The following is a 26,830-nucleotide window of genomic DNA, read 5'->3' as shown; positions in this document are numbered from 1 at the left end:
CTAATGCTCTTTAGAGACAAATTTCTTGGCCATGATTATAGAATTAAAAGCCAGTTATTAGAAATGAAGGAGAAGAAAAGGGAATCTTGTAAAACTCATAAAAATCCACAAAGCACTTCAAAGCCTGGTGCTTTCCCAGCGTGGCCACACCACCAACTAAACACACCGGTGTCCAGTCTCAGAGACTTTGCTCAAAGGGCAGCCCCGGTAGGAATCATTACTGCCTCACGTCATTCATCTCCTGTCTTTCAAAGACTTAACAAAACCACTGAGATATGAACGGGTGGTGAGCCGGGCTGGAATGAAGGTGTCTGCCCTAACCTTTGCAAACAAGCCAGAGGAGACACGATGACAAGAGTACAGTTTTCGTCATCTAACTAAACAAAATGAATTTCAGGTCTCCTAAAAGTGGACTTTTTCAGATTTTGTAAAATGTCCACTCTCATGTAGTTAAAATGTTGACAGGGATCCACTCTTTGGCACAATGTTTTTCTCTGTGGCCATAAAGAAAATAAAGCAAACGAAATAAAATAGCACTGGTTTAAAAGAACAATGTGGTAAAAAAGAAAATATTATGTTTATCAAAAGCAGTGCAGGGATGCCTAGGTGGCTCAGTTGGTTAAGTGTCTGACTTCGGCTCAGCTCCACGATTTCATGGTTTGTGAGTTTGAACCCTGCATTGGTCTCTGTGCTGACAGCTCAGAACCTGTTTTGGATCTTCTGTCCGCCCCTGCCCCTCCCCCGCTGGTGCGCGCGTGCTCTCTCTCTCTTTCAAAATAAATAAACTTAAAAAACAATTATAAAGCAAAACACTGCATAATGCACAGATCTCTGGAATGAGAACAGAATGTCACCTACTCGCATGTCTCTGGTTATGACATTCCCCTCCCCCTCCTCCTCCTGCACAAGCTGCAGAATTAGGCAGAATTCATTCATTCATTCATATTAGGCAGAATTCATTCAAGGCGTTACTAGGCTGACCCTACTGCTGAAAGGTCAGGAGGTTTTCTTTCCCCTTACTATTGCTACTGTTAGGAGTTCAGGGTGGTGTTTAGTGCCCCAAATTCCATCTGGGAATTCCTGACAAAGCAGCTTTTTAAAAATGTTTTTTAAAAAAATTGTTTAATTGAGAGAGAGAGAGAGTGCGAGCAGAGTAGGGGCAGAGAGAGAGGGAGAGAGGGAATCCCATGCAGGCTCTGCACTGTCAGCACAGAGCCTGATCTGGAGCTTGAACTCATGAACTGTGAGATCATGACCTGAGCTGAAATCAAGAACCAGCTCCTTCACCAACTGAGCCACTCAGGTACCTCCAAAGCAGCCTTTTATATAGTAATAGCCCTAAGAATAAAAAGGAACTGGCTTTATTAATAGGTCTGTGTCTATTAAAGTAAAGTTTTGGTAAAAGGTATGTTAAAGAAACCAGCTAAAACCCAAAGCCATCACGGGATTCCTACTTCTCAGCCCAAATCTAGCCTGTAGGGCCTGCCAGATCAAAGTGCTTTCACTCTGCTTATGGTGGAGACACAAGTGCAGGAGACGCATGGCTCTGGGGAGAAAAGTAACTCATTAGCCCTCAACTGTGGCCCAGCCAGCTTCTTAGGCTCTGAAAAATTCTCTCTCAGGGACGGGGAGAAAGCCGTGAGACAGAGACAGAAAAATCTCTTTACCATAGTTCAAACGGGATGGGAGGGATGGCAGACATAATCCCTTCCCCATCTACCACTGCCTCCAAGAACCTCTGTCCCTTCTCCCTCCATTCATTTCCCACATTGCTACCAGGATCATCTTCTGAAAACAGAAATCTGATCAGGTCATTCATCTGCTTAGAAGCCTTGGATGACATTACACTCTTTCCAGGATAAATCCAACTTCTAGGCTCCTCTTCCTCTGACTGGGGCCAGAGTTTTGGTTTCTTCCCATTTGAGTCCCTAACTCACAGGTTCACATGGAATTCCCATTCCCAGAACAAGGGGTAACTGTTCTTATCACTGTGCTTTGGGGAATGCGTTCGGTGTTCCCTAGGGCTGGCTGAACTAGATCCACCCCCTTTGAACTCATCCTTCATAATTCAGCTCAGGTGCTTCCAAACGGACCTTTCCCATATGCCCACAGTAGTTATTTATTCTGTACCGTGATCCCAGAGCCTGGTTTACATATCTCTATTTTGACATATATTATATCTCATTAAAATGATTTGATTATAGTCATCTCTCCCAATTAAAGAGTAAGCTCGAAAGGAATGTTAGCTGTTTTCCTTAGCTTTGCACCTAGCATGTAGTATTTTAAAACTAACTGCTTTATTGAGATATAATCTATTTATACACCATAAAATTCACTCTTTTCAAGTGTCCAATTCAGTGATTTTTGTAGTATTTCAGAATTATACAACCATCACCACTGTTTACTTGTAAAACATTCTCATCACTTCAAAAAGGAAGCCTGTCTAGTATCCAAAAATCTATAAGGAACTCACCAAACTCCACACCCGAAAAACAAGTAAACCAGTGAAGAAATGGGCAGAAGATATGAACAGACACTTCTCCAAAGAGGACATCCAGATGGCCAACAGACACATGAAACGATGCTCGGCGTCCCTCCTCATCAGGGAAATACAAATCAAAACCGCACTGAGATACCACCTCATGCCGGTCAGAGTGGCGAAAATGAGCAAATCAGGAGACTACAGACGCTGGTGAGGATGTGGAGAAACGGGCACCCTCCTACACTGTTGGTGGGAATGTAAACGGGTTCAGCCCCTCTGGAAAACAGTGTGGAGGTTCCTCAGGAAACTAACAATAGAACTCCCCTATGACCTAGCAATAGCACTGCTACAGATTTCCCCAAGGGATGCAGGAGTGCTGATGCATAGGGGCACATGGACCCCAATGTTCCTAGCAGCACTCTCAATGGCCAAAACATGGAAAGAGCCTAAGTGTCCATCAACGGACAAACGGATCAAGAGGATGTGGTTTATCTACACAATGGAATACTACATGGCAATGAGAAAGAATGAAATCTGGCCATGTGTAGCAACGTGGATGGACCTTGAGGGTGTTATGCTGAGGGAAATAAGTCAGGCAGAGAAGGACAGATGCCATATATTTGCACATATGGGAGGATTAGGGGGAATTTAATGGAGGACCGTGGAGGAGAAGAAGGGGAAATAAAAGGGGAGAGGGAGGAAGGCAAACCATGAGAGACTCCTGAATGCTGAGAACAAACTGAGGGCTGATGGGGGTGGGGAAGAGGGGAAGGGGGGTAATGGGCATGGAGGAGGGCACTTGTGGGGATGAGCACTGGGTGTTATATGGAAACCAACTTGACAATAAACTATTAAAAAAAAAAAAAAGAAAGCCTGTACCAATTAAGCAGTCACTTCCTATCTCTCCCTCCTCCAAATCCCTGACAGCCACTAATCTACTTTATTTCTCTACGGATTTGCCCATTTGGACCAATTCATACAAATGGAACCAGACAATATGTGGCCTTTTTTTGTCTGGCTTTTTCCATTTAGCACAAGGTTTTCAGGATTCTTCTATGTTGTAGCATGTATCAGAACTTCATTCTTGTTTATGGCTAAATAATATTCCGTTGTATGAATATACCACATTTGGTTTATTCATTCATCAATTGATGGATATTTGGACTATGACATTCATGTATAAGTTTTTATGCAGACGTATGTTGTGAATTTCTTTGAAAATGAACCTGCTGGATCATATGGTAATTCTATGTTTAACACTGAAAGGAACTGCCAGACTATCTTGCCAAATGGCCATTCCAATTTACATTCCTGCCAGCAATGTCTGAGTGTTCCAAATTTTCTACATCTTGCCCATACCTGTCGTCTGTCTTTTTAGTTTTAGACATCTTAGTGGGTGTGAAGTCATATCTAATTGTGGTTTTAATATAACCTAAAATATTTATATAATGGTGTTTAAATGCCCTGTACATTGTACCTATCATATAAACACTGACTAAACCAAACTGAAGTGTTTCAACGCTCTATTCATTCCACAAATAACTGAGGGTCCACAGTGTGCTAACTATAATGTGTCTGGTACAGTCTGGCAAGGTCTTGAAGGTAGGCTGTAGAAAAGAAAGGCCTGGGTTCAAATCCTTGGTCTGTCACTTATTGGCTGTATAAACTTAGGCAGATTATTTAAGGTTTCTGAGCTTTAGTGGGGCTTGGGAGTAGTATCTACCTTGGGGTATAGCTATGAAGGTTGAATAAGATTATGTGTTTTAAGGGCTTAGCACAGTGGCTGCATGGAATAGCCACTTGATAGATGTTAATTATTACTACTGAGTGAATTGTTATTACTAAGTGGACTCAAGTAATAAAGACAAACAAAGATAAATGTCTAATAATAGCACTATGTCATGTAGGCCATGACGGAGACATTTATATGTCTCTGTCCGTAACAATGAGGTCATCCTCTTGTCCTTATTATTAGGCTATTATAAAGACTAATTATATAGTTTAGAGAGTGGTTTGAGTTCTAAAATATATATAAATGAAGAGTCTAGTTTAAGACGTGTTAGCTTCAAGAAACCAGTGCATTTGCATATTCAGAAGCACAAGATTTTGGCTAAGAAAAACTTAGACTTCATGAGTGCCATAGCTCCTATGGGTAACGTTATTTTGCTGTCAGCCTTTTCTCAACTAGACAATATGTGGGAAACAGTATTATTTTTCATTTGTATGAGACAATTCCCTATTGTACTCCTTAGCCCACAACAAAAGAAACATTTCATACAATGTTAGCATTTAATAAAAGATGCAAGGTTTGTTTTTGAATTTTGAGGGCATATTTTTAAATTTCATAGTTGTGTTAAAGAGCTTTTCTTACCAACTACACACTTTTTTTTTTTTTTTTAAGACCAGCAGCCATCCTACATATTTTTAATGCAAGTGTGAGTGTTTGGAATAGAAATCTTCTTTGGGTTGAGGGTGTTCAAGAAGGCCTTGAGGACAGCAGACCAGGCAGGGGGCTTGAGGACGGGTTTGATAGGAAAAAGGCAGTGGTATGAGCCAGGTCAAAGGTTCAAGTGCCAAGGCAGGGTAAGAAAGGTAGGCAACCAGGAAGAGTCTAATGAGGAGAAAGGAAAACTGTGAGCTATTGAACTCTGAGCACACAAAATGAAAACAACTGGTAAGGTTAAATACAGACCTCAAAATCAGAGACTGAATTTGGGATCTGGAGATGTGTTCCAAAATGGATAGAGAGCTACTGTGTGAAGTTAGAAAACAGAAGCAACTCTGGCTTACTGAGACTTGAAGAAGAGAAACCAAGCAGAAAGAAGATCTGCCTTAGGTACAAGTTGGGCTTGTTAACCCCACTAAACTAGAGTCTTTTCTTTTGCTCACGAATGAATCACGTATGTACCAACTTTCTTTTTGGATACTTTACAGTATATATAATATGGATGAAGGGGACCTCAGTCAGACTCAAATGGCTGGATAATGATGTTACTCTTTATCCATTAAGGGCCAAAAGAGAGAAAGGGCTCTGTAGAGGTTAAGGGAAGGGCCCAATTCTCACAGCTATTGCTAAAGAAAGGGATACCCCTCAGATGATGGAGCATAAATGAAAATCAGAGAGAGGAGGAGGCTTCCTATTGGAATATTCCACTCAGTATATTGTATTTAGAAACAGCCTTTAATCACTAAGAAATGACAATGTAGAATAATTAACTCCACGCCCTTCTCTCCTTTTATCTATAAATGACCAACTTCATTGCTCAATGTAAGCCATTGTAGGAAAATCAAAACATGTCTAAACCAAAACAGTAGTCAGATGTCAAATGCCTTCAGAAGTAGAAAAAAAAGAAGCATGAGAAATAGGATTGCATCTGAGGCAGTGAGCTTGGTGACGGACTCCTAGACAACACTTGTTACTTAGGGGACAGTCATCTGGGCTGTGCAGATCTATTTTTCCTCATGGTGGTGGATGTTTACATTGAGTTGGATTTCCATTTGAGTTACATTTGGATTAATGATTTCCTTAAAAAAATGTAAATATATTTAGGAGAGGTTAAGAACTGTGACTCATTCACTTGTGTGAATTAATTCCACGCAGGTATTATGCACATATTTAACAACAGCGCATACGTAACAACAGAAGCATTAACCAGTATTGTGCTGAAGCAAAGTCCTAGAGGCCCCATGTTATGCCACATCACAGGGATGTCCGATGGCCCTACTGGTGGGGTGAGGGAGTACAATGAGGGGACTGAATAAGAGGCTATTTACCAAACATTAAGAAAAGAAATTGAATATTTTAACAACCAGTACTCTTACACCCATCTATACTGGTACAGTACCAGCCCTGGTACCACATATATATATATTTTTTTTATCCCAACAGCTGAATTGTGTGACAGAAGAGAATTCTGATTAAGGGAGGAAGGAGATAAAGATAATGCCAATTCCATGCCCTCATTTTATCCTCTCTTTGCCTGGTGAGCTCACACTCTGCTCCTTGGTCTCCTCCTCTCTGAATCTCTCAGTCCCCCGTTTACTATGGCTGATGGGCTGGGCTGAGTCATGTGCTAACATATACAATCTGTTCTTCCTGCAACGGAAGGTCCCTCTTCTTGGCCCCGGCTCAAACCTCCAGCTGCAGCCGCAGGGCACTGGGACAAATAGAAAATGAACATCTTTTAATATGCTGACACTACAGAAATATTCACAACCTGTTAAAAACCATCCAATTAGAACTGTTACAAACTTTTTAGTTAAACAAGTTTTTGATGACAGTGGGCAAATCTGATTAATTTCGCAAAGATTAATTGACAAAATTGGAAATATCTGAAAAAATGTTAAGTGTAGGAAATTAAAAATGAAGACGTTATTAAAAAAGAATCAGAAAGAAATTAGTATAAATAGAAAAATCTCCATAGGAAATGCTGAAAGTTTGGCAACATTCAGAAGAAAAATATGTTTATCAGTAGATTAAATATGCTTAGGACTTTTCAACAAATTGAATATTTCTTAAAATGCATGAAACTGGAGGGTATAATAACAAAGTGGCGAGTAGCATGTGCATTCAAAGGACATTTTGCATCCTGGCCCGAAACCACCAAATACAAACAAAGCATAGACACATCAAAACAAATGGTCTCCGCATTATAGAACTCCAATTTATAGAAAACCATGTGTGTATAACAACGCATAGTGAGGCCAGAACGGTTTAAGATAGCAGAAAAGAAAGATCCTTAACTTATCTCTTCTCATGTATACAAAAAAATACAGCTATATATAGATTAATGCCCTCTCAAGAAGATAGGAAAACTACCTGAAGAGCTTATCCACAATAGTCCATGTAAAGGCCACATCAAGATGGGTAGGAGAGGCAGAGACGTGGTTTTGCCAAAAATCCTATCCTTGGCATAGGGAGGAATCTTAGAAGTTCACCATTTCTCCTAGAGAAGCAAGGTGCTGGAGCCCCACATCAGATACCCCAATCCTTGCGATTTATACTGGAAAGACAAATCCCCAAAAAGTCTGGCTCTGAAAACCAATGGGGCTTATGTCCAGGAGATCCAAGAGGCTATATGTAACTAAAGGGCTCCTGTACAGATTCACTCATCTTGGGACTGAGGGCAAAAGCAGAAATTTGAAAAGTGCCTAGACCATATAGAAAGGAGATTTATGAGCTATTCTTTCAGCATCTGCTGGAGATAAGCATCCACTGGCAGGACTTTCTCTGAGGAAGGAGGTATTGGTAGGTGCCCATTTTGAGTTCTTATTCTGACTTGCCATGTTGGCAGTCACCACTTCTGTACTCCCTCAGCCTTGGTAGCACCAATGGGCTTACCCTGCTCCAATGTTCTCTCCTGGTCATGCTGAAACTGGCAGACCTGCCCTGGACCCAGGTTCCCCTGCAGGTTCCTGAAGCCAGTAGGCTTCCCCTGGCCCCAAATGCTCCTACTATGCTACTGTACCCAGTGGGCTAGTCCAGCCTACATACCCTCCTATGGCCCTGCTACAGCTCTGCTACAGCTGGCACGCATGTGCAGTCAACATAGAGGACATCCCCTGAGCAGCTGGCACATATACATATATACACATATACATATATATACATAGATAATATGTGCATATATATATATATGTATCAGCTGTTATATATAAATCACATGGTAACCACACAGCAAAAACCTATAGTAGATACACAAAAAATAATGATAAAGGAATATAAACATAAATTAAAGAAAGTCATCAAACCACCAGGAAAGAAGCAAGGGAAGAAGAAAGGAAGAGAGGAACTGTGATAAAAGTCAGAAAAGATTTAACCAAATGGCAAGAGGCACATACCTATCAATAATTACTATAAGTAAATGGACTAAATTCTCCAAAAGACACACACACACACACACACACACACACACAAGAAAAGGTGGCTGAATGGATAAAAAAACAAGACCCACCTCTATGTTGTCTATAAGAGACTCATTGCAGATCTAGGGAGACACATGACTGGAAGTGAAAGAATAGAAAAATATATTCCAAAGATGTGGAAATTAAAAGAATGCTAGTTTAGGTACCCTCATATCAGACAAAACAGACTTAGTTTTTAAAAGTTTATTTACTCATTTTTTTTTTAATATTTTTATTTATTTCTAGGAGAGAGAGAGAGAGAGAGACAGCGTGAGCAGGGGAGGGTCAGAGAGAGAGGGAGTCACAGACTGAAACAGGCTGCAGGCTCCGAGCTGGCAGTCAGCACAGAGCCCGACGCGGGGCTCGAACCCACGAACCGCGAGATCGTGACCTAAGCGAAAGTCGGACGCTCAACCGACTAAGCCACCCAGGCGCCCCTATTTACTCATTTTGAGAGAGACAGAGACAGAGACACAGAGACAGAGAGAGCAAGGGGAGTAACAGAGAGAGAGAGAGAGAGAGAGAGAGAGAGAGAGAGAATCCCAAGCAGGCTCCATGCTGTCCTGGGGCTCAGTCTCACAAACTGTGAAATTATGACCTGAGCTGAAATGAAGAGTTAGGTGCTCAAGCAATTGAGCCACCCAGGTGCCATGCTAAACAGACTTTAAAAACAAAGTCTGTAATAAAAGAAAAAGAAAGGCATTATATAATGATAAAGTAGTCAATTCTACAGAAAGATATTAACATTTGTGGACAACAAAGGAGAACCAAAATATATAAAGCCAATGTCAACAAACCTAAAGGAAGAAACTGACAGCAATACAGTAATAGTAGTAGACTTTAATACCACACTTATGTCAATGGAGAGATCATCCAGACAGGAAACCAATATAGGAACATTGGTCTTAAAAGACACGTTAGATCAGCTGGTCTTTAAAGATATATACAGAACATCTTATCCAAAAGCAGCAGAACACTTACTTCTCAAATACACATGGAACATTCTCTGAGAAAGATCACATGTTAGGACAAAAAACAGGTCTCAATAAATTTAAGAAGAATGAAGTCATACCAACCATCTTTTCCAACCAAAATGGTATGAAACTAGATATCAACTACAAAAAGAAAACTGGAAAAAATCACAATGGGTGGAGATTAAACAACATGCTACTAAAAAAACAAAGGCTAATGAAGAAATCAAAGAGTAAACACACATGCGCGCATGCTCACACATACACGCGCATGCCCACATGTGCAAGACAAATGAAAACAGAAATATGATATATATCTAAATGTCAATATATCTATAAATACAACAAAATCTATAAGATGTAACATAGGAGGTGCTAAGAGGGAAGAGTTTAGTAATACAGGCCTACATCAAGAAACAAGAAAAATCTCAAACAATCTAAAGGAGCACCTAAAATAACCAGAAAAAGGAAAACAAAGCCCAAAAGAAGGAAGAAAATAATATTAGAAGGAAGGAAACAATAGATATCAGAGTGAAATAAATGAAATAAAGACTTTAAAAAAACAACAGAAAAGATCAGTGAAACAAAGAGCTGCTTTATTAAAAAGGCATACAAAGTTGACAAACTTTTGGGTAGAGTCAAGAAAAAAAGAGAGAAGGTTCAAATAAAATCAGAAATGAAAGAGAAGTTACCAGTTCTCTGTACCAGAGAAATACAAATGATCATAAGAGACTAGTATCAACAATTTCAGGCCAACAAATTGTACGACCTAAAAGACGTGGATAAATTCCTAGAAATATACAATTTTGCAAACTGAATCATGAAGAAAATACATCAATTACTAATAATGAGGAGATTGAATCAGAAATCACAAACTTTCCAACAAAAGTCTACAAGAAATGGCTTCACTAGTTAATTCTACCAAACACTCAAAAAGATTTAATAACATACATCTCAAAGTCTTTCAAAAATGGAAGAGGAGGAGATGCTCCCAACCTCATTTTATGAGGCCAGCATCACACTGATACTAAAATCAGACAAGTACACCACAGGAAAAGAAAATTACAGGCCAATATCCCTGACAAACATAGATGTAATAATCCTTATTAATATATTAGTAAACAGACTTCAACAATATATTAGAAGGATCATACACGGTGATCAGGTGGGATTTATCCAGGGAAGCAGGAATGATTCAACATCTACAAATCAATCAATGTGATGCGCCACATTAAGTAAAAGGAATGATAAGGATAATCTCAATAGATGTAGAAAAAAGCATTTGACAAAATCAAATATTCATTTAAGATAAAATCTTTCAACAAAGTAGGTAAGGAGCGAAAGTACCTCAACGTAATAAAGACCATATATGACAAACCCACAGCTAACATTATACCCAATGGGGAAAAGCAGAAAGTTCTTCCTTTTCATGGTAGAAGACAAGAATGCTGACTTTCACTTTTATTTAACACGGTATTATAATTCCCAGCTGCAGCCATCAGACAAGAAAAAGAAGACAGACATCTAAATGACAAAGGAAGAAATAAAACTGTCACTATTTGTAGATGACATACTATACATAAAAAACCCTAGACTCCATCAAAAAAATGATTAGAAGTAATAAATGAATTCAGTAAAGAAGAATACAAAACTAATATACCTAAACTTATTGCATTTCTATCCATTACTAATGATCTATCAGAAAGAAAAAATTAGAAAAAATTCCCATTACAATTACAATAAAATGGAATAAAATACTTATGAATAAATTTATCCATGGAGAGGAAAGAAAACTATAAGACAGAAAGAAATTGAAGAAGACACAAACTAAAAGATATTCTGTGCTCATGGATTGAAAAATTAATATTGTTAAAAAGTCCATATTATGAAAAACAATCTAGAGGTCTATTGTATCTGTATCAGATCCAAATGGCATTTTTCACAAAACTAGAAAAAATAATCCTAAAATTTGTATAGAACCACAAAAGACTTTAAACAGATAAAATAATCTTGAGATAGAAGAACTAAGTTGGAGGTATCAGGCACCCTGATTTCAAACTATACTATAAAACTACTGTAATCAAGACACTATGGTATTGGCATAAAAGCAGACACATAGATCAATGCAACAGAAAAGAGCACAGAAATAAATCCACAAATCTATGGCCAATTAATTTAGGACAAAGAAGCTAAGAACATACTATGGGAAGAGAACAGTAGCTCTAGTAAATGGTGTTAGGAAAACTGCATAGCCACATGTAAAAGAATGCAAGTAGACTACTATATTAAACCATACACAAAAATTAACTCAAAACTGAAAAAGACTTTAATGTAAGACCTGAAACCATAAAACCATAAGAAAATATACACAGTAAGCTCTTTGACATTGGTTTTGGAGTTGAATTTTCGGATGTGACTCCAAAGCAAAGGCAACAAAAGCAAACAAATAAGTGAGGCCATGTCAAACTGAAAAGCTTTTGCACAGTGAAGCAAACCTTCAGCAAAATGAAAAGGCAACCTACTGAATAGGAGACTATATTTGTAAACCATATACCCAATAAGGGGTTTATATCCAAAATATATAAAAAAGCTCAAACATTAATAGCAGAAAAACAAATAATGGCAGAAAACTTGAAGAGTTATTTTTCCAAAGAAGACATGCAGATGGCAAGAGGTACATAAGAAGATGTTCAATATCACTAATTATCAGAGAAATACAAATGAAAATCATAATGAAATATCACCTCACACTAGATAGAACAGCTAGTATCAAAAAGATAAGAAACTCTAAGTGTTGGTGAAGATGTGGAAAAAAAAAGGAACAATGTGTGGAAATGTAAATTGGTGCAGCCACTATGGAAGACAGTATGCAGGGTCCTCAAAAAATTAAAAATAGAACCACCACATGATCCAAATAGTCCACCTTTGGGCATTTATCCAAAGAAACAAAAACACTAATTTGAGAAGAGATATGCACCTCTAAATTCATTGCTGCATTATTTACAGTAGCCAAGATATGGAAGCAACCTAAGTAACCACTGATGAATGAATGTATAAAGAAAATATGGTGTGTGTGTGTATGTATACACACACTACTACTACTACTTAGCTATAAGAAAGGAACTCTTATCATTTGCAACATGAATGGACCTTGAGGGTATTATGCTAAGTGAAATATTTCAGACAAAGATACATACCATATGATTTCACTTAATGTATGGAGTCTAAAAAACCAAACCAAACTAAACCAAACTTGTACATACAGAGAACACATTGGTGGTTATCAGGGTGGGGAGGGAGTTGGGGCATGATCGAAATGGATGAAGGAGACTAACTGCATACAAAAACTGAACTATGATGCTATCACCTGAAACATTTTAAAATGTTACATACCTCAGAATATATACCTCAGTAAAAAATAAAAAAATAAAAATATGCTATTTAAAAAGTGACATGCACTGAAAAATCTGTGGGAGGTAACACTAAAGTGTAAAAGAAAAACACCTGGCTCAGGAAAGTGAGATTTGGTAAAGGTGACCGGGTGATTTTTAAAAAACTTCATACACAGATATATATTCTTATTCAAATACATTTAAAAACAATAAACATGTATATACGTGGGAAGATGCATTTTAAATTCTTAATACTTATCTTAAAAATGAACCCTTAAACATAATTCAGTAGTGAGGAAATTTTAGAGAACAGCTACAAATCATAATTTTAGTTACATATTTTTAAAATACCTAGGATTTTAAATATTTACTGATATTTTTAATAGACCAAAATATATAAACACTACCAAAAGGAAAGTAGTTCTTTAAACAAAAGAAAAAAGTGTTAGAAGTAATCCTTCTATTTTTTTAAAAAATTTTTAATGTTTTATTTATTTCTAGGAGAGAGAGAGAGAGTGCGAGCAGGGGAGGGTCAGAGAGAGGGAGTCACAGACTGAAGCAGGCTCCAGGCTCTGAGCTGGCAGTTAGCACAGAGCCCGACACGGGGCACGAACCCACGAACCGCGAGATCATGACCCAAGCGAAAGTCGGACGCTCAACGGACTAAGCCACCCAGGCGCCCCAGTAATCCTTCTATTTTTAAGCAATATTTGATAGCATGGCATTCTAGTATTCTACAAAAAAAAATAAATGTACTAGCCATGTAAATGAAATATATACAAAATTTAATAAGATTCCACATAAAAAACACCGTTTCTTCCTATGGAACGAAACTTAACAGACTTTAATTTTATTTCTATAATACCTTTCAAATATTAAATTCTTTCAAGAATTAAAATTAAACTCCCCTATATGGAATGAATAAGTCACAAGAATAAAAGGCACAGCATAAGGAACACAGTCCATGATAGTGTAATAGAAATGCATGGGGACAGACAGTAGCTACACTTGCGGTGAATATAACATAATGCATAAACTTTACAAATCACGATTCTGCACACCTGAAACTAATGTAACATTGTGCGTCAACTGTACTCAAATAAAAAATGTTAAACTCCCCCTAACTTTCACACCATCAGGCACCAAAGGCGCTAGGAAAAAGCAGAAAGTTTGAATGATTTTAATCTTCTCAAATATTCTCTGATAGTATTTATTATTATACAGAAATGTACCCACCATTCAAAATTTACAAACAGTAATACTGTAATGTTTAACTTCTATTCTTTTTTTTAAAGTTTATTTATTTTGAGAGAGAGAGAAAGTGCACGTGAGCAGAGGAGGGGCAAAGAGAGAGGGAGAGAGAGAGAATCCCAAGCGGGGCTTGAACACACGAACCATGAGATCATGACCTGAACTGAAACCTAGAGGTGATGCTGAACTGACTGAGTACCAGGTACTCCAAATTCCTATTCTTTTTTAAAAATTAAACATTTCTGTTGAAGTTGGTATTACATTTTTTACTCTTCCCCAGACTCATTCTCCTCCTTCTAGATAAAATCAATATTACAAGTTTATTATGGGTTATTCCAATGTGTGTTTGTATATTTCATTATGTATACATATGTATTCATAAATACACAATATTATTTGTGTGTATGCACTATGCATTTTAAAAATGACATGTTTTCAAAATCTGGTCATGTTGAGACATAAATGTAATTCATTCATGTTAACCAAAATACCTAAATACCCATATGGGTATTTTGGTTGTTTCTAATCTTTAACATTCCAAAAATTGATTCAATAAGCATTGTTGTACATGTATCCTTCTACCCATGGGTGAGAAGATATTCTTAGAAATGGAATGGTTTGGGTTAAGGGCATTTCAACTTTACCAGATATTACCTGAATGTTCTCCCAAGGGGTTAAAACAATTATACTCACCAGCAGTATATGAAAGTTTTATATATAAAATGTTCCTGACATTTTTGTTATGTTAAGTATTTCCATTGTTGCCAATCTAACAGATGTAAAGTATGGTATTAGTGTAGTTATTTTAAAATTGTTTTGCATATAAGGAAGGACAGAGCCACCGAGCACATACACTGATGATGTCAAGAAACAGACTTCTTCGTGCTGGATAAGGGAAACATAAATGCTTACGTTTGCACAGGTGGGAAGAGAAAAAGAACCTGGTGGTGCTGGATTTGAACTGGAGTATCAGAGTGAAGTTATGAACTAAAAATGCACACATATATACATACATACATATTACTCTATCCATGACAAAATGTATGTATGTGTATGTAAATCCCTGTATACACAGAAAAGAGCCTAGAAGTAATGACATCTCGGAGCAACAAACAAACAAACAAACAAACAAACCCTGATTTCTAAATATCATTTCCCAGCAAAAGGAATCAAGGCTCCCTAAACAAATGTCCAGTTCTAGTTCTGGGACAAAAAAAATACAAGGCCAATCTCAAACTATTTGTCAGAAAGCAAGGAAGCAGTCAAAGAAATGTAGGGACTTGTTTAAAAAAAATGAAAGAAAGAAAAAGAAAGGAGTTTCCATAAACCAGATCTTAAGAAAAACAAAGAAAAAAAGTAAAAGGTCATAACACATTAACAGCAACAGAATTCCCAAGCTCACGGTCATATTTTTTTTACACTTTACAGAAAAATGTCAGCTAATAAATCTAGAAGTAAAGATAGAATTGGAAAAAACATTACTTAAAAACTGATTCAGAGAGGGGCGCCTGGGTGGCTCATTCGGTTAAGCAGCCAACTTCAGATCAGGTCACGATCTCACAGTTTGTGAGTTTGAGCCCTGCATCGGGCTCTCTGCTTTCAGCTCAGAGCCTGGAGCCTGCTTTGGAGTCTGTGTCTCCTGCTCTCTCTGCCCCTCCCCTGCTTGCACTCATGCGCTCACTCTCTCTTTCTCTCTCAAAAATAAATAAACATTAAAAAAAGTAAAAAAAAAAAAAACCCACTGATTCAGACAAAGATCATAGTGAATGCTAAGACCACCAGATAAAAGGTTCTGGGAACAAGACAGTCACATGATCTCGAAGTGCCACATCACAGATTACTCACTAATTGTATAGGGAAAACGTACCTTTACAATTTGCCTTATTTTGGTGAGGCAGAGCTCCTTTCCACATTTATTGGCTATTCAAGGGTCTTCCTAATGCTCACATTCTTCACCTGTTTTTGTTGGCTCATTTGTGTTTTACTAATTAAAGTCTCATATAAATTGTTAGATACTTTGGACACTGTAATGCAGGTGTCTGTACTGACAGGACCTGTTTGTGTTACACTCTCTGGCAAAGTTAATACATCTTTCCCCATCCTCAGGCTCATAAATACAGCCAGTGACATTTTCTTCTGAAGGCTGGATTCTACTGAGCTACATTTCTGAGGGGCTGAACAGGAAGCACTGGTCTAGCTGCTGGAAGCTACGAGCCACTGGTGCAGCTGCCTTGCAGTGTTGTTTTGGGGTTCTAAGAGGTTTTCCAGCTTTGTGGGGAAGCTCCTTTCAACAGACAATTAAAAGTGGCTACTTAAGAAATATATGACAAAGTTATAGTTTCAGGATATTAAAAAATAAAAAAAAAGACAAGAATTTGTCGTATGCTCTTACATGAGTGAACAAAATTTCATTCCTGAGCTCTTCACAACTTTCATTTGGAGTCCAAGCTTCAGCAAACTGCAGGAAATCCCATTTTTCCTTATCACCTTCCTCAGCCTGAAGTTGTTCCTTCCGACCATTCAGTGTGCTCCCTGTAACTTGTGTCTGTAAGATGAAAAGGCATGAGAATTTTACAAAAATTCTCTCACAGCTTAGCTGACCCTTGCTAAGTAGTAATGTGATTTTGCACTTAAACCATGAGTAATCCACTAAAGAAACTCTTATCGTTTCCACCTATCATTGGGCTTTCGTAATAAAATTACAACCAAATTACCAAGTCAATGATTCCTATGCCTAATGAGGAAAATGTCCAGCTAGAGAAGTTATACTATTTGTTTTTCTCATAAAAACTTTTATTCTGATATTTATAAACTTTGAAATTGAACCTACCTATGATTGACCATTTTGAATATCTATATTAAGCGCTTGAAAAACATGCTCTAATAATTACTCAGATCCTTTCTGAAAATACCCCTACAGGCTGGAGAGGAGAAAAGACAGCTGTTTGGAAAGAGCAAGCAACGTCCCTCCTGCTCTTTCTGGAGTCCAGGTACAGGCTGTCCTCTGTCCAAAATTAGCTGAGAACTCACTCCTTCTGAGTAAGGGTTTATTCTTTTTTTTTTTTTTTTAATAGTTTATTGTCAAGATGGTTTCCATATAACACCCAGTGCTCATCCCCACAAGTGCCCTCCTCCACGCCCATTACCCCCCTTCCCCTCTCCACCACCCCCATCAGCCCTCAGTTTGTTCTCAACATTCAAGAGTCTCTCATGGTTTGCCTCCCTCTCTCTCCCCCACTATTTTCCCCCTTCTTCTCCCCCATGGTCCTCCATTAAGTTCCTCTTAATCCACCTATATGTGCAAACATATGGTATCTGTCCTTCTCTGCCTGACTTATTTCGCTCAGCCTAACAGAGTAAGGGTTTATTCTTAGCTTACAAAAAGGACTTGAAGTTTGAAAATGTTATAGTTCCTTGCTAGCTCTTCCTCTTTTGGCCTCCAGAATGGAAGACAGTAAGAATGGTTCATGTCTCTCCCTTATCACAGAGGAGAGGGAAGGTACTACTAACTGAGGCCTTCCTAAACCTGGTTCCTATCATCATCTTAGTGTACTTGGGTATCCTTTGTCTGAAAACACTACAACTCAGCCTCTTAACTTACAAAGGCTCTGCATAATAATGAGTACACTGGTAATCTTGAATTCAAGCTTTACCTTTCGGTTCAACATTCCCCACATAAGGGTGTCTAGAGTCCCATTCGCAACAAGGTAGTGAATATTCACAGAACTGCACTGTCCAATTCGGTGAGCACGGTCTTCTGCTTGTTTTATATGACCAGGGTCCCAATACAACTCAGCAAAGACAACATGAGTTGCAGCAGTAAATGTCAAACCCTAAGCAAAATAAAGTGAAGAAACTGAGATGCAAATAAACTGAGAATGTAACATACAGCCATATATAATAAAGTCTTTCTGAACATGTTAAACGAACAAGAGAAAGCTGAAGGACTTAAAAATAAGTCAGTCTTTCATTTTAAGCCAAATTAAGAAAATTTAATTCAGGAAAGGCAAATGAAAACTGCTTATTGCAAATGGCTAGGTAAACTACAAAAAACACATTGAAAAGGTATTTCAATATTTCAAAAGTCAGCTGGACAGATATATATATATATATAAACAAAATCATTTTATCCTCTGATGAGGGCTGGATTCACATTATCATTGGAAAATCTAATAAAATGAATTATAAACGAGAATATAATTTCTAACACATGGTATCCATAGCAACTAGGCAGAGAGCAACGACTTCCTCTATTCATGTAGTTGTTCTATAAAGCAAGAAAATCATGTCTCTAGTCACACTGTTCTCTTCCTATGAAATTTCTCCTACATCTCAAACACCCTTGAGTTTACTGGTTTGTATCTCAATATGTAACATAATTGAATTTTTTGTGCAATTGCATTTTACATCAGTCTGAAACAGTGTGACATTAATAAGTATTAGGTCTTGTTTTATAATCAATAAATGAGAAATAACACAAATCTCCTCAAACTAAGAATGTGTCCAAAAATCCGTGATTTAACGTTGAAAGGCTGAGTGAAATGTGAGCTGTACTTAAGTTGTTGACACTTAGTAGTAAAGGATGTTAGGTGGTTGACAGAAATACCTACCATCCGTTGAGAGAATCATTTAATCCATAGTGTTGTTCACATGCACTGGAACTTCCATTAGAGAATGACTTTTGCAAATGCTGTGCTGCTATGGTACCTAACTTAAAATATTTTTATATCACATAACAATGTCAAACTAGCATTCATTAAATGGTGGCGAGAGTTCTCAAGTTGAATATTTCACTAAAGATCCATCACTTAGGAACAGAAGTTAGAGGTGATAAAAACATGGTGAACCAAATAGCCATCAAGCTAAACTGTGCTGTTATTTAGGACAGGAAACACCACAAAATGTTAGACATGATGTTGAAGAATAAGGAGTATTTAAAGAGGGATGGACACTTTTATGCATCATAAAACCATATAAGAATAAAGGGGAAATATGCTGGTAAGACCTATGTCCCTCTGAGATACTACTAAACTATAATGGAATTCACATGCCTTAAGAACAGAGCCCTTTCAAAACAAAACAAAAAAAGAACAGAGCCCTTTCTACTTTCCTTTACTCTTAGGGACATACAAGCATTCAGGTATATGAATTTTGAATTATAGCAGGTCTTCAGGAATAAAGCCTTGAATAAAATACTGGTGCTCTCCTCTCAACAATAGCCAAAACATGGAAAGAGCCTAAGTGTCCATCAACAGATGAATGGATCAAGAAGATGTGGTTTATCTATACCATGGAATACTACATGGCAATGAGAAACAATGAAATCTGGCGATGTGCAGCAACATGGATGGACCTTGAGGGTGTTAGGCTGAGCGAAATAAGTAAGGCAGAGAAGGACAAATATCATATGTTTGCACGTATAGGAGGATTAGGAGGAACTTGACGGAGGAACAAGGGGGAGAAGAAGGGCGGAAATGGTGGGGGAAAGGGAGAGAGGCAAACCATGAGAGACTCTTGAATGCTGACAAAAACTGAGGACTGATGGATGTGGGGGGGAGGGGGGGATGGGCATGAAGGAGGGCACTTTGGGGATGAGCACTGAGTGTTATGTAGAAACTAATTTGACAATAAACTATTTGTAAAAAAAAAAATGAACTATAGTTCACAGAAAAAGAAATAAAAACATTTTTGGAACACAGGAAAAGAAAAAAATAAAAAAAAAAATACTGGTGCTCTCTACAATCTTAATTTCAAAAAGTCTTTTATCAAGCCACTCCAAAATCCTTCTGCTTGGCGTCCTCCATCCTTTCTTCTCCCATGCTATGAGCACTCCATTTTTAAGCTCTTTTTGAGAATATTCCTTCTGGCTAGAATATTCTAACAGATATAAAACTCAGATCAGATGACTAGAAGTTTAATCCAACATGAGGGAAATGTTGAGACAACCCTCCTTTTGGTTAGAACTCCTGGTGAGTTCTAGAACTTCTTCATCCTTATGGAGCTTCTCTACATATACAATTTTATAGACGTCAATTAGCAGGACTCTGGTCCTGTTTCCGATTCCACAGTCTACAGAAGATGCCAGATATGCTATTTACCAGGTTGGACGCACAGCAATATGCTCAATTCCTTTTCCCTATGTTACGTATCCTGGCTTAGACATTTATATCAAAATATTGTGGAATGTTAGTAGAAAAAAAGTCCAGAAGGATCCCCCTTACATGGGGTGGCATTGTCTTTCATAAGAGCCATTTGGTTTTTTCTTTGTAAAGAACACCTCATGTACAGTGTGATTAGACGAAACAAAGGCTACTTTCTCCCTCTTTCCTTAAAGTTAGTTGTAACCATGTGGCTAACTGCAGGTGAATGGGCTGCAGGGTGCCTTTCTCCAGTCAGCTGCCTGGATCACAGATATGTGGAGGAACTCCAGCAGCTCCCTGAAGGAAGCTACCTGCTGGGAGCAGTAGAGCAGAAAGCTAGGAGAAGCCTAAGTCCTAAGGACTTTGTGAAATCACCAGGCAAACCTGGGACTGTATACATGAAGGAATAAACTTTATGTATTTGAGTCATTCTCAAATCTCATTTACTTGTAGCCAAACACAATCTTAAGGGTCAAACCGGGGACCTTCCATAAAATGGTTCTCAGACAGAAGAGTTCTTTTCCCTCAGGCTACCTTGCCTCAGAGGCTCTGGTGGAACCAATCAGGTAAGATAAATGCTGTAGGAAATGAAAGGGAATTCTTAGCAAATTCAAAGTAAGAAAAAAAAAAAAAGGTCATGGAAAAGTATTGCAATCAAATTACCTATACTCTTCTAGGAAATTCTTTCCTTGGAAATTTAGGAGCTTTGAATCAAAAGTGTTGAGGTCTCTGTCAAATATTCTCCAAAGTAGAATATTTATTACACTTTTATCTTTTTTTTTTTTTTTTTTTACAAATAGTTTATTGTCAAATTAGTTTCTACATATCACTCAGTGCTCATCCCCAAAGTGCCCTCCTTCATGCCCATCCCCCCCTCCCCCCCACATCCATCAGTCCTCAGTTTTTGTCAGCATTCAAGAGTCTCTCATGGTTTGCCTCTCTCCCTTTCCCCCACCATTTCCACCCTTCTTCTCTCCCTTGGTCCTCCGTCAAGTTCCTCCTAATCCTCCTATACGTGCAAACATATGGTATTTGTCCTTCTCTGCCTGACTTATTTCGCTCAGCATAACACCCTCAAGGTCCATCCATGTTGCTACACATGGCCAGATTTCATTGTTTCTCATTGCCGTGTAGTATTCCATGGTATAGATAAACCACATCTTCTTGATCCATTCTTCTGTTGATGGACACTTAGGCTCTTTCCATGTTTTAGCTATTGTGGAGAGTGCTGCTATGAACATTGGGGTACATGTGCTCCTATGCCTCAGCATTTCTGTATCCCTTGGGTAAATTCCTAGCATTATTACACTTTTATCTTGATATAAAGTTAAAATTATGATTAGTGACATTTTTATTATCTTAATGACATTTCATTATCAAATTAACACCTAAAATTTCTTACCTGGCCAGCAGCCTGAATGCTTAGGATAGCCACGCGAGTATCAGGATCTTTTTGAAATTGATTAACTAGATGTATTCTTTCTGAAGACGGAACACTTCCATCTATCCTAATGTAGCGTGTCTAGTATCAACAAGGGAAATGGCAAAATTAGCACCCATCTCGTTTTATACATTTTATACCTGATTCTTATGCTCACATGACAAAATAGAAATGGGTTAAGATGAAAGGTTAGTAAATGTTACATAAGAAGAATCTTAACCAAATTTCTTAATGCGTCTTATAACAATTCCAAATTTTTAAATCTTTTAATCTACTTGAGGGTAGAATCTGTGTCTAATTCATCTTCATACAATCAATGCCAAGTGAATAGCTTATATAAAACAGGGCTCCATAAATCATCACTGAGCTAATGTCTTGAGTAAAATTCTATGAAAATTCACATGCAAACTTCAAATGACAAATAAGGCTAACTTTAAAGTTATAGGTTCATTAATTCTAAAATAAAAATAAAGCCAGACAGGGGAGAAGGGAGAAAGAGGATTTTACCCACATTATTAATGAAGAATAGTGCATTTATTTCTGAAGTATCTCAATACTAACTGGGAGAGTATCTTTTTTAGTGTACCATTTGAACGCATTTTTTTCTCACATTCCTAAAGTTAAAAGAAATATGTGATAAGGTCATCTCCACTGAGTTGGGGAACCAAGAAATTCACGCACATATTTTTAAAAATTTTTTAAAATGCTTTATTTATTTCTGAGAGAGAGACAGTGTGAGCCGGGGAGGGTCAGAGAGAGAGGGAGACACAGAATCCCAAGCAGGCTCCAGGCTCTGAGCTATCAGCACCGAGCCCGACGTGGGGCTCGAACCCACAAACTGAGATCATGACCTAAGCTGAAGTTGGCCGCCCAACCGACTGAGCCACCCAGGCGCCTCTTCACAAATACTTTTTAAAAAGTAGGGAAACATTAGGTGCTAAATTGAACAGTGCTGTCTTTTAGGAATGATTTGGGTTGGGAAAAGGGAGCAATCTGTTTGTGAGTATCTAAAAACAACTCATTATTCAACTTTCCAAAATTCAGTAGAAGTCCTGAATTTCAAATAGTAGTCTCATTTGTATAAGCACTTTTATGGAAAACTCAGCCTTAAATAGTTGAGACATATAAATATTCACTTTCACAAGGAAATAGTCAATTATTAAATAGAATGTCCCATATTAACTTTGTATGTCTTCACAAACATATAAATTCATAAGTGATCAATTTAATATCCAATGAGAGAGATCTTCTGATGGCCCTTTTAAAGAAAATACACATCGTCAGGCTACAGGGAGTTTGGGAGAAATTCACCTCCAGCTAATGACTACCTATCATTTTTAAATGTAAGTAATGTAAAATGGGATTCTAAACACATCAGTAAAGCAGAAGTAAAGAGAAGAGACAGACTGCCATGCTTAGAATAGATCCCAGCGGTTTTAAGGTTTTAAGTTTAATGGAATCAGAATAAGAAAAATTCTGACTCTAATTTTATTGCCCAGTCATTTAAAAATATTTCTAAGATTAATTAACTCTTCCTCAAAAGGTGTTTTAAAAATACTATATGATAATTAGAGGCACCTGGGTGGCTCAGATGGTTAAGTGTCTGACTTGAGTTCAGGTCATGATCTCATGGTTAGTGAGTTCAAGGCCCACATTGGGCTCTCTGCCATCAGGGTGAGGCCGCTTCAGATCCTGTCGTTCTCTCTCTCTGCCCCTTCCCCACTTGCACTCTCTCTCAAAAATAAACAGCATTAAAAAATTACTATATGAGGGGCGCTTGGGTGGCTCAGTCAGATAAGCGTCTGACTTTGGCTCAGGTCATGATCATGTGGTTTGTGAGTTTGAGCCCTGTGTGGGGCTCAGTGATGACAGCTCAGAGCCTAGAGCCTACTTCAGATTCTGTGTCTCTGTTTCTCTCTCTCTGCTGTGCCCCTACTCACACTCTGTCTCTGTTTCTCTCTCAAAAATGAACATTAAAAATATTTTTTAAAAAGTTTTTTAATGTCTATTTTTTCTTGAAAGACAGAGAAAGAATGTGAGTGGGGAAGGGGCAGAGAGACAGGGAGACCCAGAATCTGAAGCAGGCTCCAGGCTCTGAGCTGTCAGGACAGAGCCCCACGAGCTGTGAGATCATGACCTGAGCTGAAGTCGGCAGTCCAACCACTGAACCACCCAGGCACCCCGCAAAATTTTTTTTAAAAAGGAATCAATATTAAAAAAAATGCTATATGGTACTCAATGTGAGAGCACCTTTTCATGGATAGTACTTTATTATATATTATCATAAATCTTTCTATGAAGGAAACACTAGAATTACTTCTTTGCTAATGTTAATAAACATAGGTGTCAAATGCTCATAATATGTATACAATTTTAAAAAACATAGCTTAATTCCTCCATGTAAAACATCTACCTACAAAGGCAAGTGGTTCTGCCACTCCACATATATTAAGTTCACACAATTTGTCAGGAAATTTCTTCTGGCTATTTCTGAGCATCTCCAAAAGCCCTCACCACATAAATAGAGATGACATTTAAGCTCTGAAAAAAAAGTGGCAGATGAGGTCTCTGATAAGCCTGTTGGGGAACTGGGTGAACCTAAGAAAAGGCAGTTAAGGCTAGCAGGTTTGGAGAGCTAACCTGGTAGAGTACTGGGCCATATGTTTCAAATTCCCCTGTACTACATCTTCTAGGCAACATACTCTGTTTAAAGTTTACAAGGTATGACTGCAGTTGGGCACTAAAATTGGCTGAATTCATTTTGTTTCCCCTCAACAACACCCACATTCTAGAGTTGCCTTGTGGGTAAATAAAACTTTTAATTTTTAACTGTCTACATCAGTCTCAAATAGTACATCCAGTAACAATACTGAAATTCACAACACAGACTATCAAGTCAGCATATTTTAATCAGCCCAGATAATCAGATTAGTGGAAAATTATAAGCCTGGAAGAAAAGAAAAAGTTTAATAGCATATCATCAATATAATAGTAATATGAGTATATTTGCATGAAGAAAATCTAATAATAATATACCACAATTTAAACAAGGCCACAAAAACCTCAATTACAAGACTACAATTGATGTCTATTATATTAAAAAATCTGCATCCTAAAAAGTGTTTTATAGAAAAATGATACCTACCTTGTTTTCTATGACTGCTTCTGTGCAAGCTTGGAGCATGCTTAAGTGGTGAGCAAACACCAGAAATTTAAGTGAATCATTCTGAAGCATCATCTTAATATAGTCCTTTACAGCACCTGCCTAAATATTAAAAGTTAAACTTCATTAATGTCATACAGATATTTATTTAAAAAATCATGTCACATATTCTTTTCTTTCATAAATCACGAAAACCTTTTCAGAAGTCAGTAAGTTTCAATGAACTTTTAACTGCTTTGTTCTCTAGGTAGCCTAAGGAAAGAGAGGCCCACATCTAAGGGGAAAAGGGAAAAAGGGACACGAGAGAGGGAATAAAAACAAACAAACAAAAATCACCTTGAGAAGTAAAACAATAACAAGGCAAGAATGAGAAGAAAAAATTTCAGTGGAAAATACGTAGTCAAGTAGGCTATGACCAAAAAGGGGTTGGTGATTTTGTTTAGAAGATCGTTTTCTTTCTTTCTTTAAAAAAATTTTTTTAATGTTTATTTATTTCTGAAAGAGAGAGAGAAAAAGACAGCGTGAGCAGGGGAGGGTCAGAGAGAGAGGGAGATACAGAATCTGAAGCAGACGCCAGGCTCTGAGGTAGGTGTCAGCACAGAGCCCAACGTGGGACTCGAACTCACGAACTGCAAGATCATGACCTGAGCCGAAGTTGGATGATCAACCGACTGAGCCACCCAGGCACCCCTAGAAGATCATTTTCAAAAAAAGCTCAAATAGGGGCGCCTGGGTGGCTTAGTTGGTTAAGCGTCCGACTTTCACTTAGGTCACGATCTCGCGGTTCGTGGGTTCGAGCCCCGCGTCGGGCTCTGTGCTGACTGCCAGCGCAGAGCCTGGAGCCTGTTTCAGAGTCTGTGTCTCCCTCTCTCTCTGACCCTCCCCTGCTCACGCTGTCTCTCTCTCTCTCTCCTAGAAATAAATAAAACTATTTAAAAAAAAAAAAGCTCATATAAAAGACTATGTGGAATAGGGTTAAGGAGGTAAAGAATGAATAGCACTTTTTTTTTTTTTTTAAAGAGAAGACTAAAAATTAAGAAAGCTGGTACTGGAACATAAGAGTTAAGGAAAATTGATTCATTTGTTTTTTTTTTAACTAAGAAGCTTAGGTAGGTTTAGAAACAGGACATTTAAGGTGTAGATAACTAAAAGAAATGGAGAATGAGGGGATCTAAGTTTGTCTCCAAGATGGAGAAGGTGGTAGAAGAGGCTGGAGTGACAGTATGAAGATAACAGGAGGGAGGTCTAGAGCACAGGACATATGGAGAAAGTGAGACAGAAAGGAGAAAATCAAGAAAGCTCAGATTAAAAAGATTTTCCTTTTCTTTTTTTAAGTTTATTCATTTATTTTGAGAGAGAAGAGAGTGAGTAAGAGCATGCCAGTGGTGGGTGGGGCTTAGGGGTAGAGATAGAGAACAGGTAAGAAAGAATCCCAAGCAGGCTCAACACTATCAGCAAGGAGCCCGATGTGGGGATCAAATACATGAACAGTGAGATCATGACCTGAGGTGAGATCAAGAGATGGATGAGTAACAGACTGAGCCACCCAGGTGTCCCTAAAAAGACTTTTCTTAGTTAACTTGAGGACAGGTTACCTATTAAGAATGAGAAATCAATGTGAGATGAATTAAATAGGAATTAAATTTAAAGCATCAATTTAATCTAAAACACAAATATAGTCTCTTAACTATTAAAAACTAGTTAGATCACTCAGTCCGTTGGCCCAGGACTGAGTGGTCCCACAATTTTTAAGTTTGAACCCTTAGTCTGGCTCTGTGCTGACAGGGTAGAGTCTGCTTGTGATTCTCTCTTTGCCCCTCCCCTGCTCAAGCATGTGCTCTCTCTCTCTCAAAATAAATAAACTTAAAAAAAACCTGAATTTTGGGAAAAGAGAGTAGGCTGAACATATTGAACCTAGACTCCTTCTAAATGCTGTATGTGTGTATTCATTTATTTAATGTTTATTTATTTATTTTGAAAGAGATACAGTGTGAGCAGGGGAGGGGCAGAGAGAGAGAGGGAGGAGAGAATCCCAAATAGGCTCCGAGCTGTCAGTGCAGAGCCTGGACATGGGGCTCAATCTCAA

The 26,830-nt window shown here is 38.0% G+C and overlaps 1 protein-coding gene across 2 annotated transcripts in view; it reads right to left on the bottom strand.

The window, feature by feature from the left end:
- ZRANB3 (zinc finger RANBP2-type containing 3) overlaps positions 1-26,830 on the bottom strand; it is a 285,634-nt gene that overhangs the window by 34,969 nt on the left and 223,835 nt on the right. For both annotated transcript variants that reach the window (XM_039229949.1, XM_039229948.1), the window contains 4 exons: positions 24,727-24,846; positions 21,543-21,662; positions 17,654-17,833; positions 16,393-16,545 (listed from right to left, as the gene is read on the bottom strand). In XM_039229949.1, coding sequence (XP_039085880.1) covers positions 16,393-16,545; positions 17,654-17,833; positions 21,543-21,662; positions 24,727-24,846 — 573 coding nt within the window. The remainder of the gene's footprint in view (positions 1-16,392; positions 16,546-17,653; positions 17,834-21,542; positions 21,663-24,726; positions 24,847-26,830) is intronic.

Source organism: Hyaena hyaena, unplaced genomic scaffold, assembly GCF_003009895.1.
Source record: "Hyaena hyaena isolate Hyena2069 unplaced genomic scaffold, ASM300989v1 scaffold_41, whole genome shotgun sequence".
Taxonomy (NCBI): Eukaryota; Metazoa; Chordata; class Mammalia; order Carnivora; family Hyaenidae; genus Hyaena; species Hyaena hyaena.
This window is presented reverse-complemented; position numbering and strand designations above follow the sequence as displayed.